Here is a 16,827-nt window from a genome sequence, read left to right as displayed (position 1 = left end):
CTGGCAGTAAAACCTTCGACTCTCACGGGTTTCAATGGGTATTTCTTCATAGCAAACGGTTCATTAATTAGGAAATTTTTTACTTTGTATTTTTGCATATCAGTAATTATGATAACTGAAAATCTATCTATCTATCTATCTATAGACCGACTCCCTAATCCCGCAAAGGGTGGCCGCAGACGAAACGCCTCCAAGTCGCTCTGTCATCCGCCATTTGACTACCCTCTCCCCAACTCACCCCCCCCTCCCTCATATACCTCTCAACTCCATCCCTCCACCTCATCCTCGGTCTACCTCTCCCTCTTCCTCCCTCCACCTCACCTACATACACCCTCTTAGTCAGTCTTTCATTTTCCATTCTCTTCACATGTCCAAACCACCTTAGTGTATTTCTCCTAATCTTCTCAACCACATCCACCCCACATTGTTCCTTCACTTCTTCATTCGTCAACCTGTCCCTCCACGTCACTCCACATGCTCCTCTCAAGTAACTCATTTCCACTGCTCTCACTCTTGACTTGTTCCCCTCTTGCAAGGTCCATGCCTCGCTTCCACACGTCAGGGTAGGGATCACAATACTATCATGCAGTGACTTCTTAACTTCCATACTCACCTCCCTATTTCTCATCACTGCCTTCAGTGTACCAACGACCTTCCTTCCCTGCTGTACCCTTTCACGCACTTCATCCCCCAAAGTTCCATCCTTACTCATCACACTACCCAAGTACTTGAATGCACTCACATTCTCCATATCCTCACCATCTAACCTCACTGCACACTCTGTGACTTCATTCCTCTCAAACACCATAACTTTACTTTTGTTTACATTAACTTTCAGATTCCTCCTCCTACACTGTCCCAAATTCATTCACCAAGCCTTGCAACTCCCATTCATCTTCACTCAAAAGTACTGTATCATCAGCAAACAGCAACACCGGAAGCTTCTAAATCTCACCCTCATTCATTAGAGCCACCCCCACATCCACTGCCCTCCCCTGCACCTCCTTTACAACCCCATCCATGAAAATACTGTCATTAAAAAAAAAAAAAAAAAAAAAAAAAAAAAAAAAAAAAGGCAATAAGGATACACAAAACTCTGGTTATCGGTCAGTCATATACTGGGGGATCCTTGTATGTATGGATTTGTAAAACAAGGGCTGCATCCCTTTTCAAATCTGGTAGTTGGCAGAATGGTCTCTATGCCACAGGCACTATGAAATGCAATTTTTATGGCACCTTTGATCTGTGGGGCAAAGACTAAGATGGCTCTATTAGCTTTTCTGCTCCTGTATCCTCTATACCCTTTTTAGTAAGCAACAGAGATGATAATGCTGCTGCTGATGATATGATGGCAATATACATTATAACTAATAATGAAAATGAAAATGACAACAAAAACCAGTACAGTAATCCCGCATGTTTCGCGGTAGTTACGTTCTTGTAACCCCCGCGAAAATTTAAATCCGCGAATACTCTATTAACAATTGAATCTTGCACTTGTGTCCACCATGCTGCCCATCACACAGTCCATGTCCATACTGATTGCGAGACAATTCGCCGTCAGACAATTCCCCGTCAAAACATGGACGATTCCCCTTCAGAACAATTTGCACCCTGGACGATTCCCCGCCATTTTATAAATATACTAATCAATACTTTTATAAATATACTTTTTATTAATTAATCAATACTTTACTAACTATATTTCAGGGGGATCCGGGATCCAGCAAAGTCTATGTTCAGTAACGTAGGTTCTGGATATTATTTATTAGTTGCACCTTTAGTCAATAATTAACTTGTTTCTTCCTCGCTGTAGTCGCCTTTGAATTATATTCTAGCGTCACCCATAGCTATCTTCATTAATGAAGGCGAATTATCTTGTGTTTGTTGTGACTGCGAATTGTCCCGAAACCTCCATACTCATCCCGAAATACCTTCTTACAAGATTGAAAGCACATACTCCATTATGAAGGAAAAACGTAAACACCGTACTGTAATACACAATTATCTACACGTTTATTCACAAAACAGTACAAAATGAAAAGATGCATTAACTGGTGATAGCAAACACTCGCACAGTCGCTTCTTAGCTTGTCCAGTAACACAATTTTCTCTGCTGTCATAACTTTTCTTGATCGTTTTGTCACTTTGGAGTTCTTACTAATTGTATTATTAGCCTTTGGTGAGGCTGGCTTACGTCCTGGGGCCATGTGGAAAGCAAGTGGGAGGCAAGAGGCTCGTATCATAGTGCAGTTACAAGAACACCATACACGTGAGGCAATCAGGCGTGGACTGAAGAATGTGGGTCAGAGAGCAGTGTTGCCATATCCAAACAATGAAATTATGCTAGGGCAGTGAAAAAATTATGCTAGATTGAGCAAATTTGTTCCAAGTAAAAAATGAATTACGCTAACTTGAAGCTAAATAATAAAATTCTATACATAATCATGCTACATATTAATTATGTACTGTTTACTATGAAAATATTAAAATGAACCTACATACAGTAAGAGGGTAAATATCGGTTTTCTGCCCATACTGCTTTTTCCCACGAAACTTACGTTTTTCTGATGGATTTTGATGTGATTCATTCGATTTTGAGCATCATTTCCGTCGGAAATAACCAGATTTTGATATATGCCCCCCCCCCATCCCCCTGCAACAATGGGGGAGCTTTGGGGAATCGGGGGTTATAGGGAGGGGGGGAAACACAGAAAATGGTCATTTCCGACTGAAATGAAGCTGAAAATCGAATGAATCATATCAAAATCCATCGGAAAAACCTAGGTTTCATGGGTAAAATACAAAGCTCAAACTTATCCTAACCAAACCTAACCGAACCAAACCGAACCTAATCCAACCTAACCTAATCCAACCCAACCAAGCCCAAACTGAAAGTAACCAATTATTTAAACCTTACATCTTCTTACCTTATTCGTCTCTCTCTCTCTCTGATTTGTAGCTTTTATAAAATTATTCCAAAAATATTCCATTCCATTCTAAATTATACTAGAATGATGCTAAAACTTCTAATATGCTAAAAAATATTCCAGACTCGAAAATTTTATCAAAATTATGCTAAAAGAATAAAATTATGCTAGATATGGTAACACTGGCAGAGGGGCCGCGGGAAAGAGACAGAGGGTGGCGTGAGTTTACCGCGCTACAATTGGAAGTTGCGGGAATTTCAAATTTTTTGTTTTCTGTATATTCAAGGATATTTTAGTTGAACTTATTAATGCTAAGAAAATCCGCGTGAGGGCAAAACCGTAGACAAAAAATCCGCAAAAAATGCGGGATTACTGTAACTCACTGGAAGATAACGAGATGACGATGATAGAAATAACTGCAGCAGCAACTGTAATACAGTAATAACAATGATGATGATGATATGATTACAATATACATCAATACTAATATTGAAAATGATAACCACAAAAACTAATAACTCACTGGAAGGTAAAGAGAGCCACAAATCCAAAAGTAACGAGGAGCTGGACCATGAGGATGAGGTACACCTTGCGTATGAACGCGTGCCTCACTGCCTTGTCAGAGAATGATGACCCAAACTGACCCGCTAACACCTCTGTGTCATCCTTGGGGAATCCTGCCTCCGCACCACCCATATTTCCTGGCCCAGGCTGGATTGGGAAGCCTCCACTACTGGCATTGTACACGGGCTGAGGCTGTGTGGACAGGAAACAAGCTTCATTTATAAATCACCCTTTTTTCCCTCTTACATCTTTTAAGTCAACAAATTTAATGTTCTTGTTTGTTTTCCTTCATTGCACTGCCTTGTTCTATTTTTGTTCTATTTTTTTTTCCCCTTGTTATATATATTTTGCCCCCGTTATTCTTTCATTCATTCATCATCTAATCCAGTGTTGCCCCATGAGGAGCACAGAAGCCTGGAGCTAGGCAAGTGTGTCCTGACATTTAAGATGACAGCGACCAGACTCACTCATCCCTGAGTGGCATTTATAAACCCCAACCACCCCTTGGATATAAACCTACACCAGCTCAATCCGACTGGAGTGCCTTAATTGCCCACTAAACCACCACGCGCCATAATTTGGTTATACGATTGCCACCCAGCATCATAAATGGTTTCCTGGTGTACGGGAATCCATTTGGCATACCACTCAGTCTAGAGTCACTCACTGACAAAAGAAGAGGAAAGAATGAAGGAAAGAAAGACAAAAGAGGAAGGATGGAAAGAAAGAAGAGAAGTAAGGGCAGACACTCGAGAGCAGCACTACATCCAGTTAGAGGATGGTACATATCCCCACCAACCCTCCTGTTATTATTGTTGTTATTATTATTATCATTATTATTATTATTATTTTTTTTTTCTTTATTTTTTGGCTTCTCATTATTGTAAGTCAACCTTCTTAATTTTTTTTTGCTTTTTCTTATTGTCAGTCAACCTTTTCCTTATTATTTCTTTTTGCTTTTCATTATTGAAAGTCAACCTTTTTCTTATTATTTTCATCATTAACACTTTCAGCTATGGGCAGCTATACTTTGTGAATTTCTGTAAGAAAAAAAATGCCACAAACTATACCAGGAAGGTAAAAGGACTCAAACCTTTACTCACAGCACACACTTCTGGTTTCAGTTTCAAACTTGGCCTAGCCTACATGATGGTATCATCAAAAAACTCAAAACAGCTCAACATTCTGAGTTCCAACACTCCAATCTCCCCACAAACAACTCTTTTAAAGAGAGTGATGTCAAATACCTTTTGTCTCAACTCCCCTCCTCTCACAGCCTCTCTCTTCAGCACAGTGTTGCATCTTTATCTACTTACAATAACTACTTCACTGGTCACTGCACTTCTGCACTGTCTACTTGCATACTTCCTCAGGATAGCTTGCAGTACCTGTCTGGTAAAGCACTCTTACCCATTTTCTGTCCAACTCTCTAAGGCAAGATTATACTAATGCTCTCTGTCATTCACATAAGTGACAGGTCAACTCTGAAGCAGTCTCTGTACTCTCCTCCATCTATGACTTTTGGTCTTTTCAATGCAGTGAGCCAAGGCATCTCAAAATAAATGTGCTAGAATCTGGATCTCTTGCTTACTTTTTCTGGGAAAGAATGACTTTGCTGGGTTTCCAACCCTCTGACTTATTCTTCAATGCATTCAGAAAAAAGCAACGTGAATTTCACCCTTAACAAAGATGACAAATCAATACACATATGCATTCCCAAGGCTCAACGTCAAGTCCACAGCAACAACAGAAAAACTGCCCATTAACTTCTACAGTCCACGGATGTCACTGGTCAGGTCTCATATTTTTTAATCAGTCACTGAAGGCTGCAAGAGTGATCAGTAAAATATTATATCACTGGGATACTGCACTGTGGATTCTCTGCAACCTGATGGCATATGGTATGTGATGGTATCACTTCTACAGTACCGTAGATACTGTATTACAATTCTGTACTGTATATGATTCGTTGGTGCTGCAATGAAAGGAAATAACGTAAAGACACTCCTCAACTTATGACCAATTCACACTTACGATGAGGGCCCCATACAGCCTTCACAAGTGCTTTCGAGCTGCAACCGACAGCAGTTGTACAGCTGTGAGCAGCTAACCAAAGTTTGCTCATATAACAAACCAAATGTGCTGCCACTGGTACGAATAACGGTACTGAATAACAAATTTACAATACAGGTACAGTACTTTACAGCTATAACAAAGAGCTATGTTGTCGATATATGAATGTACCGTTTATTGTTATGTTATAATTTACAGCTTTTCTTTACTCCTAAAATACATATATCACTTGTATGATAGTTTGCTATCAAGGATGCACTCGTTTCATACTAAACCCAAGCCTACAGCCTATTTTGTTTTTGTGATACGAAAGAAACGTGTGGGCCTTTACTGTGATGTGCAATTTAATGCTAGTCATGGCTGGTTAATGAGGTTTAAAAACTGTTTTTCCTTCCATAATGAATAAGTGAGTGGTGAGGCTGCTAATGCTGATGTGAGGGCAGCTGAGATGTTTATGGAGGAGTTTTGTCATTCACTTGTTACTACTGCTGTTGTATGGTTATTTACCTACTGATCTGTATCTTGAGTAAGAGTTATCTGCAGTATTTGTGTGTATTATTAACTTCAAAAGTGTTTGGTCATATGCGACACTTCATAATGTGTATTGTATATCTGACTACTGACAGTACAGTAAAGTATAAACATTTTTGACTTATGACAAATCGACTTAAACCGAATCTGTCAGAATGTAACCCCACTGTAAGTTGAAGACTATCTGTACTGTAGAGTGTGTGTGTGTGTGTGTGTGTGTGTGTGTGTGTGTGCAATCCAGCATTTAAAAAACTGTACTGCTACATGATAATCCTCCAGGTAATGAGCATGAAGAAGGAAACTACCCTCCCCCCCAAAAAAAAGTGGTACCTATGGTGATTCATTTTTATACTTCACCTATATGTAGTGCATATCATTTATATCTTTTCATTCTGACAGTCTGCATCAGTAACATACAGGGAAAAAAAAAAAAAAAAAAAAAAAAAAAAAAAACGGTGAGCGATGCTATGAAATCTACATTAAGGTGAGTCCAGCCCTCTGACTCTATGCCAGTCAGTAGTTACTGTCCATATGACAATATGCTACTCCATAACAATATTACTTCTAGAATTTTAAGGCATTTACTGTCTATGAGAAACTGCCTAAGGTACAAGCAGTCAGTACTTCTAAATTAAACTGTCAGAACTTTATAGCCTCTATACAATTACATACAACTAAGAGTCACTTTCATAAGATAAGGCATATACTGGAATTTACCTGCCTATCAAGATCAGAAAAGCCGTACAATACTTACACAAACCCAACTGGAACTATACTATATAAACCCAACTATGTTTGTCTGTATCTAGACAAGTTCAAGTATGATTAATGAGAACCAAACACTGTGTTGGCAAACACAATTAGACTTTTTTGCCCACTCAAGTCCAATATGTGCAACAACAATTACCCAAATACAAAGCCAATCTCTCCTTGATCTTATATTTTTCAACCACAACTACGCTCATTTGTAACCAAACAAATTCACACCTGATAAGCGGAACAATGTTTACACCAATGTAACTACACTGTTCTGTATCTACAAAAGGTCACCTGTACCCCAGGCTGGTGCATAGAAAGGATGGGCTGGCCTTGAATCTTTAGGCTGCACATGGGTCCAATTTTCGAGTAGTAGACGGTGGTGTGGGGAGCATGTGGTTGTGGCCCCTGCCAGGTGGAAGCCAGCATGCATCGTTAACCACTGGGTATGGAACATTAAGCTCTCCTTTATATTTTCTAAGTTCATTAATGCTAACTCTAGATGACTTTACTCTGCTTGAGACTTTTCACACTGAAGAGGGTTTGTCATATAACTTTCACTAGTCTTCATCACTAGATTACTCTCCATCCATCCATCATCTAATCCTACATTGCCCCATGAGGAGCGTAGAAGCCCGGGGCTAGGAAAGTTGGTCCTGGCATTTAAGATGAGTGACCAGCTTCACTCATCCCTGAGTGGCAAAGATAAATAAAAATCATCTAACTTCAGCAAGAATAAACTACAACTGATGTCCTCAGGCTGAAGGGGTTAATATTATGAGCAGAACAATTACCGTAATTTGTGATCAAAACTGTTCACAGGTGAACATGAAGCCTCAGAGGCACAGCTGGCACTCCTCTTCATACCACAGATTGGCTGTTGGATAATATATGCAATGCCTGGCAGGTATATCTCAGCATTGGACATTTACCAATGCATAACCTTTGCTGTGCTGACTTATTCGATTACATCCAGATACTTCCCCCTCCCCCTTCAGTCATGGGGAGTAGTTTTGTGGTGAAGACAATGATATATATATATATATATATATATATATATATATATACACATCTCTACCAGACAGCCTAAGCCACTTGGTAGAGATACATTGGCTGCATCATCCCAACTTCGGTCGGAATAGGCCGGTCCTGCAGTGGATACTCAAATGGCAGATGATGATGATGATGATGATGATGATGATATATATATATATATATATATATATATATATATATATATATATATATATATATATATATATATATATATATATATATATATATATATATATATACATACAATTATTGAGGTTGAAAACTAAATCAAATTGTGAATAACCCTCCCTCCCACACAACAATCTCTCTCTCTCTCTCCTCAGTAGCTACTCACATAAGGTCCTGGAGGGGCCACATAGCCAGGTTGAGTATATGGTGGTGGAGGCTGGTTGGGGTACGGTGATGTAGGCTGTGTGGGGTATGCCGCAGCGGGCTGGGTTGGATACGGTGGGGCGGCCACTGGCATGCCCCAGCCAGCTGTGGGTGGGCCACTGGGCAGAGCAGACTTGTTGGGGTCAACAGGGTATGGGGCAGACATCCTGGAACGAAGGCTGTCACTATTATACAAGACAACAACCAACCTACAGTTGTTCATTCATTATTATATTGTCTCCTTAAAGTACTTGTGACTCAATAACCCATTGAATCCAAGTGACATCCCTTTTACCTGACGAAAGTTTACTGAACTTGACAGTTTTTTTTTAATTGATGGGATTTACCAGTGCTACTGCATATCTAGCTCCTCAAGTTCAAAGTCTCCACTAAGCTGAATAAAATCTTCTGCAGATCACATGAAGAAAATGAAAAATATATTCCCACACAATTTATTTATGTTCTTCAAATGGTTTTAACCCTTCAGTCAAGAACTAGTAACAGGTCTCACAGCTGTACTTTCAGTACAGGCAACACCCCCATATGTGAATGGGTTATGGTCAGTTTGGCTCAAATACCTGAAGCAATTTTTCATATTGTACAGTATACCGAGGTGGTTATAGCATGAATTATATGGGGTTGTAAAGTAGCTGTAAAGCTTTACTCTTGTGTGACTTCAGTCACCCTCCCCCCAGGTACATACCGCAGCTTGTCATAACGCACATTACACACCTACTGGACGTCTATTGATTTATCTATTACCAGACACATCTATCCCGCAATGGATGGCCACAAACAACTTGCATCCATGTTGCCCAGTCCCTCGCCATTTCACTGCCCTACCCCCAGCTCACACATCCTTTCTCTCATATACCTCTCCACTCCATCCCTCCATCTCATCCTTGGCCTCTCTCTCCCTCTATCCCCTCTCCACCTCACTCACATACACTCTTCTCGTTAGTCTCTTGCTCTCCAACCCTTCCACATGGCCAAACCACCTCAGCGTATTTCTCCTAATTCTTTCTATTACATTCACACAACACTCCTTTACTTCCTCATTTGTCAGTCTGTCCCACAACTCCACATGCTCCTCTCAAATATAGGTATGGTAACTCGTTTCCACTGCTTTCACTCTTGACTAGTGTCTTTCCAACAGGGTCCAAGCCTCACTTCCATATGTAAGAGTTGGTATCACAATAATATCATGCAGTGATCATCCACTCACTTGATGTACTGCTTCCTAAGCCTTTATCATTCTTTTTCTGTGCCTGCCCTCCTCTCTTCCTATTTCTCCTATCTTTTCTTTCACTTCTTATTGCTTTTCTTTCCTTTACACTGAACGACAAGCCAAATGGTTTCCTGTAAGCCAAGAAACCATTTACAACGCTGGGTGGTAACCATATAACCAAACCATATGCGCTCCCTTCATGTCAAAAAGTGGGTTGGAGGGTTAGTGCCCCTCCCCGTAAAACAAATAACTCAAAGTCAAATGGCCACCCCTTACGGGATTATGACATCTGGCAATAGATAGATAGACAGATTGACTTTTTTACTTACCGAACATGCTCACTTTCTTATTTCTTATCGCTCCTTTCAAGGAACTTACTGGACATACGGCCATACATCACAACCAAAAAAAGGTAGCCAAAAGTTCGACTTCATAATCAACAAAGTCCTAGTTACTCTTGAACTACTGGGCGTACACCTAAAATCAGATTTCCGGGCTTACCATGCTGTGTATAAAATGACTAATTCATTAAACAGCTAATACTAAGGTGGCGTGAACCTAAACTGCAGCTAATTATCAACTTTTTGTTCTGTCTACATCCAGTGACTACCACCTGTGGCAGTTTGAACTGGTTTACAAACAAATGCCTTTGGCACACGTATCTCTTGTCAACTTTTCAGCAGGGATCATACTGTATATGCAAAAGCTCCGTACAGTTCACTGTACAGTATTTTGGGATTTTGGAATGTCCAGGTGAGCGTTTGTTATGTTTGTTTCTGCTAATTGCAGTCAAAATTATACATATTTCATATATACATAATAATTGAGAATGATACCGAACAAAAACAATTACTGTACTGTCAATGACTCTTTTACTTCCTACCTTACATGTACAAATGAAAGTGCCATGATGATGACTGCATTTTCTGGCACATGTAACTTGTTTCAAAAGGTCAGTACCCTTTAAAATGTAAATGTGGTCACACAATATGAAGTATTACATTGCTGAAATATGCAAACACTGGGGCATGTTTTACTTTTCTGGTAGTTGCAGTCATTGTACAGTCAAACGGAATGTAATTCAAAACTTAAGTTTATTGCATTAAATATCATGTGACAGAAGAATACACCAAACATGTGCACACTAAAACAATATAAATATGTATATAACTAATAAGGATAATTAATCTATCTATCTACCTATATACCTAGGCTGCTTCCCCCAAGGAAAGGGAGGTAGCCGAGACAGGATGACACACTCCCCATTTACTCATCCATTCAAACACATTCATTCGCATCTTAGCCCCAAAGGGGAGAACGGACAGAACCTCACCGCACAAGGGTCAACTGCGCAATGCAATCAGTGACATCCGCAGCAGAACTGGTTTACCCCTGCCACATCATAACAGACCCATCCCCTTACCCGCACCTGACCTGACTAGCTGATCAGACCAAATGCGGGAGAATATCCCCTCAGGGCTGCGTCATCACTTATTCATTCACAATTTCTCTCCATTTATTTCTGTCACGCACAGCCACTCTTCCTTGCTCAACAGACATCCCTCTCGCATCCAGCGCTCTCTTCACAATGTCCATCCATCCTATTAGTGGTCTTCCTCTCAGCCTTACACCTCTCACATCAGATCTAGTTATCTTTTTCACCAATCGCTCATTATCCATTCTCTCCATATGCCCAAACCATCGCAACACCCTCTGCTCAACTCTACAGCCATCTCCCGAACAACTCCAGTTCTCCTTCGCACTTCATCATTTCGCACTTGATCCATACGCGTCACTCCACACATACTCCTCAGACACCTCATCTTCATTACATTCAAACTTTTCCTCTCTGCTACACCCATATTCCATATTTCAGCCCCATATAATGCAGTCGGTACCACAACACCCTCATACAGCCTTCTCTTTACATCCATTCTAAGCGAACGACATTTAAACACTTTTTTCATTCCTCCCAGCACCTTTCCTACTTCATTTATTCTAAACTTCACTTCTGCATCTATTCTTCCAGCCACAGCAACATGTGACCCTAGATATTTAAAACAATCTACCTCCTCAAGCAACTCACCATCAAAACTATATTCATCCCCCTACCATCTATCAACCTCGTACACTTCATCACTTTACTCTTATTCTCATTTACTTTCAATTTCCTCCTTTCACACACCCTTCCAAACTCCTCTACCAACTGTCTCAATCTCTCCTCTGAATCAGTCACCAGTGCAGTATCATCTGCAAACAGCAGCTGCTTCAGATTCCACTCTCCACCATCAACATTCACCAGACTCAGACCTCCACCTAAAACTCTTGCATTCACCTGCCTTACAACATTAATACCAGGTATCAATAATAAATGAGTGAAGACTGCAGCTGTTGGTAACTCAAATCTGTCTGTATCCACCTCTTCACCAACTGAGCTGAGATCCATGCCTGGCCTGCCACACATTCTCGCTGGGACATACGGTACTGTACCGGTAGTACACATTCTTATGACGTAGTGAAATCAAGGCTGGTACTATATTATGTACTGTGGTTTTTCATTTTGGTACGGTAACTCATTACCACATGGCCTTATTGAAATGAGACTTTCACAGGTTACTTGTTATTTTTCTTGAATTACCAGAGCTACTCGACATTTTCATAAACTTACCTCTGAAGGCTGTAAATGAGAATTTAGAATGCATACATATTCTACTGACATCAGTAGACATCTACCAGTAGCTGGCCATATCTAATATTCCTATTGCGCATTCTTAAATTTGAAAGCTGGTTGTCAAAGACAGGAATTGGTTGTTACGACAGGTGGTGGTGATCATCATCACTTTATGTAGTGCCACCTCCTTCCTTCTTCACCTTTATCACTCTTTTTCTGTCTGCCCTCTTTCTTCCAACTTCCCTGTCACATTTTATTACTCTTCTTTCCTTTTCAGGTGACTTTATATTGAGTAACAAGCCAAATGGTTTCCTGTAAGCCAGGGAACCATTTACAATGTTGGGTGGTAACCATATAATCAACCTAACTACATGTGTTCCCTATGTGTCAACAAGTGGGTTGGCAGAGGGTTAGTACCCCTCCCCTTAAAAACTATTAACTTAAAGACAAATGGCCACCCCTTACAGGATTATGGTGTCTGGCTATAGACGGCTTGACAGATCAATCCTCTCTTGGCTGCAGATTTCAGTGTGAAATGTAAAAATGATGTTCATACAATGCAATAACAAGTGACTTCCAAAATCGAGGGTTAGGACGTCAGGACTTTCAAAATCTGAGCCCTAATGGAGGGCCTGGCAACGGCGAAATACTTTCTCGCCCATAACTTCTGTGCACAAGAGCTCTCCTAAATTACCCTAAAATGGCAATTACAACTTTGTAAATAGATCTCTCTGACTCATTTTAATTTCAGGGCATCAACTAAACCTCTTCACTAACGCCCCCGAGATGAAATGAGTCAGGTTATGACTAATAATATGGCCTGGAACGTAACATCGATGTGTTACATACCTTGCTGAGCACTAGTACACTGGAAATGAGACGGCTTAGCTCTCGGTCACACTAAATGATCATGGTGCAATAACTGCTACTTATGGTAAAAGAAACGTCACTCGTCACTTCAAGGAAGAAATGTAAACTTCCTACGCATCCCAAATCACACAGTCCCTAGAGTACATTTCTACTCTATGTCCACTACTCTCACACCTAGGCATGACTTTACAGCGAGACAAATAGTAAACCTTACCTTGGGCGAGATAACGGAGATACACGTATTGTTGGGAAGGCCACAATATTATGGTTTCCTGCAGCGTCGTGACAGTGAATCCTCCAACAAAGCACGTACGGACGAGTAAAAACTGTCGTGCCTCAATTATCGTACTTATCTTGCCTTAGCGTACTTATCTTCCATGTTATACTCATTTACCTATTTTTGTCTTTCTGCCTGTCTATATACCTATCTGTTTGTCTGCTTCAGTTAGTTTATTACGGGTGTGACTCAATAAATTAGAGGAAACTGACATGTCAACCTCCGTCAGTTTCTGTCGCCTTTGGCTGATAATTCATCGCTGGTTAAAAAAAAAAAAAAAAAAAAAAAAAAAAATCACGAGAATTAGAGTGTGTTGGTGATTTAGCGTTTGTAAGAGAAGATCACGAAAATCAGTGTGTAACCAATCATGTAGCGCTTGTAAGGAGCGAGTCGCGAAGTGTGGAAGTTTGGCTAGCGGTGATGCCACATCTGCGTCTCCACCCAGTTACCGAGCACCTTAAATGAAAAGAGGAGTAATAAAAAGTGACAGACAGGAAAGGGAGAGGTAGCAAGAGAGGTGGGCAGACAGAAATAGAATGATAAAGGTGAAAGAAGAAGTAAGCAGCACCATGTCAAGTGAATGGATGATTGTGCCACCACCTACGACTTGTGAAAGGGTACTGTATTTTCGTGTTGTTACCTAGGGAGAGATTTGTGCAGAAGTATACTGTCTAGTCAACAACTGGTCAAATTAACTGCACAAGAACGCAGCTTAAATCTAAATACCTCCAGTTTGTAATTCCTCTCGTGAATTTGATGTAATATGAAAGTGTTAGGAAAAAAATAGCGGCATTATAATGAAACCAATCTTACAATATTCTGTGTTCGGGGTTTGTACTGCGTTATCGAAAGATGCCAGTGATCACACTTTTAATATTATTTGCGATGACTCTCGAAAGCAAACATTTGACAAGAGTTCACGCCTACAATTACCGTACAAATACGATAATTATCATAACTCTGGAACTTTCTTGCTCTGCGGCTTACTTCCGCTAGAGGGCTTTGACGTCACTATCGTATCCTTTCATCTCAATTTTACTAAACAAATCATGACTATTTTTTTTTTTTCGATATCCCATTTCCTTTAGCATATATTATATCAAGGGCTATCTCTAAAGGTAAATACAAAATTTAATTTAAAACGGATTTAGAAGCCCTAGAACTGTTATGCAATTCTCTTCCACCTAAAAATCACGTGAGGAAGGATCCAGAAGCATAGGATCTTGTAAAAATCACGGATTAATTCCTGAATTTGTATCTTTTAGAAATTTCAGTGAGTGCTGTCTATTTATCTATCCATTGCCAGACGCCTCAATCCCGTAAGGGGTAGCCACAAACAAATCGCCTCCATGTCGCCCTGTTCAACACCCTTTCACTGCCCTACTCCCAGTTCACACTCTCCTCTCTCAAATGCCTGTCCACTCCATCTCATCCTCGCCTCCACCTCCCTCTTCCCCGCTCCACATCACCCCCATACACTCTCCTTGAAATGCCCACCCCAACGGGAGACCACGGAAGGGTGGCGCAACACCCACACCATGGAGGGACCACGGACAGGGTGTCGCAACACCCACCCCAGGGAGGGGGGAGACCACAAAGAGGCACATAAGGCGCGCAAAGGGCCCAGTCCAGACGGGCCTATGTCCCCCACTACCTTGCACCCCTCTTCCCCTCAACGGAGCCAGACACAAGAATGCCGCCCCGGCAGACTACTCTCCAGCCGGGCTAGCACTTGCCAGGATCGGGGTGGCACTTGTAGCCATACAGTCCCAGGCAGCACCGCGACGACGGCCACCCTCCACATCAGGAAGTTGGCCATCGTACGCTTCTCAGCTACTACTCCCTGCAGGACTGCAGCGATGGCCACCGTCCGCACTGGGGAAGGGTCAGCCACTGTAAGTCGTTCACCTGCAGCCTCTGCTGGGAACAGCACCGTGGTGATGGCCACCGTCCACACCGGGGAGAGATCGGCCACCGTATGTTTCTCGGCTGTGACCCCAGAGAAGGGCAGAACCGTGGCGACGGTCACTGTCCGGGCCAGGGAAGGATCGGCCACCATATTCCCATCACCTGCTGTCTCAGGGGTTAGTAGAACCGCGGTGACGGCCACCATCCGCACCGGGGAGGGATCAGCCACCATATGTCCCTCGTCTGCTGCCCCTATGACGCCCCTCTCGGAGGACGTTCCTTACTTGCCTCACCACCCATCCAGAGGCCGAGTGGGACACCTTTCTCTCTCTCTCCCCACAGAGGCAGTTCCCCGGCGGAGTTGCAGCTGGAGATCTGGCGAGGCCCTGTGGTGAGTCTGGGGATCCGTGCCCTGCAGCCAGCGCCCTGACGATGCCACTTGCTGTTGGACTCCAGAAGGAAGGGACGCCACAGGCAGCCCCTGACGGCAACTCGACCTGAGCGAGACTGCAGCCCCCAGTCACCCAGGGGCGCCCCCAGGACTCCGGGGCGTGACCTCCCCAGCCCCATTGACAAGCAGTCCTCCTCTAGGAGCAGGCGCAAACAAGCATGCCTTCTCACACTGTTCGGCCCTAGTCCCGAGGGCCACCCTCCCCACCGAGGCCCCACTAGGGAAGGGTCTTCCTCCACGCTGCCCAGCAGCCCACTCCGGACGACCCAGCCCCTGGCAGTGGTCCCGTGCCTCCTGCGGGAGGGCACACCTGACGAGACCCCTCCCACACCTGGACGACACCTGTGAGAAGCCCAAGTCCCCAGCAGCCCAAACCAGAGTCCGCCCGTCTTATTGTGCCCCTTTAGCTGTACAGTGTAGTGTTAATATTGTATTCAGTACTATGTTGTTTCTAAGGCAATATACGTGTAAGGTTGGTTGAACCGAGTTTTTATGCCCTGTTCCTCTAGCTGTGTGCTCTAGACGAAGGGAATCCCAGATCAGTCGCTCAAGTTCAGAGGACAAGAAGTTGGCCTTTGAACATGTAGCATAATACTCCTCGTTAGTTTCTCGCTCTCCATCCTCTCCACATGGCCAAACCACTTCAGTGTATTTCTCCTAACGCTTTCTATCACATCCACATCACAAAGCGCCTGCACTTCATTTTGTCAATCGTCTCTCCACGTAACTCCACATACTCCTCTCAAATAACTCATTTCCACTGCTCTCACTCTTGACTCGTTCCAGGCTTCACGTCCATACGTAAGGGTTGGTATCATACTACTGTCTTGCAGCGACTTTTTTACTTCCATGCTCACCACTGTTTTCAGAGAACTAGCAACCTTTCTTCCCTGTTGTACCCTTTCAAGCAATTCACCCTCTAAACTTCCATCCTTACTCATATCACACTACCCAAGTACTTAAACGCACATACATTTTCCATTTCCTCCTCATCCAGCCTCACTGTACATTCAGTGGTTGGATATGACTGGTTAAGATCTTTCGTACGTTATTTGTACAGAGTATGGCGTTATTGGAAGGTTGTATGTAACACAAGAGGTCGACAAGGCGTAATACACAAAATAAATCGCCTAGGAATAG

The 16,827-nt window shown here is 42.3% G+C and overlaps 1 protein-coding gene across 2 annotated transcripts in view; it reads right to left on the bottom strand.

The window, feature by feature from the left end:
• LOC145403609 (protein lifeguard 2-like) overlaps positions 1–13,339 on the bottom strand; it is a 52,622-nt gene extending 39,283 nt beyond the window's left edge. For both annotated transcript variants that reach the window (XM_080275285.1, XM_080275284.1), the window contains exons 1-3: positions 13,266–13,339; positions 8,245–8,449; positions 3,454–3,686 (exon numbers count right to left, since the gene is read on the bottom strand). In XM_080275285.1, coding sequence (XP_080131411.1) covers positions 3,454–3,686; positions 8,245–8,448 — 437 coding nt within the window. In that variant the 5' untranslated portion in view covers position 8,449; positions 13,266–13,339. The remainder of the gene's footprint in view (positions 1–3,453; positions 3,687–8,244; positions 8,450–13,265) is intronic.
• Between the last annotated feature and the right edge of the window lie 3,488 nt (positions 13,340–16,827).

Source organism: Coenobita brevimanus, chromosome 61, assembly GCF_032717465.1.
Source record: "Coenobita brevimanus isolate Jiangsu-jjx chromosome 61, ASM3271746v2, whole genome shotgun sequence".
Classification (NCBI taxonomy): Eukaryota; Metazoa; Arthropoda; class Malacostraca; order Decapoda; family Coenobitidae; genus Coenobita; species Coenobita brevimanus.
The sequence above is the reverse complement of the archived record's forward strand: the minus strand, read 5'-3'. Positions and strand labels throughout refer to the sequence as shown.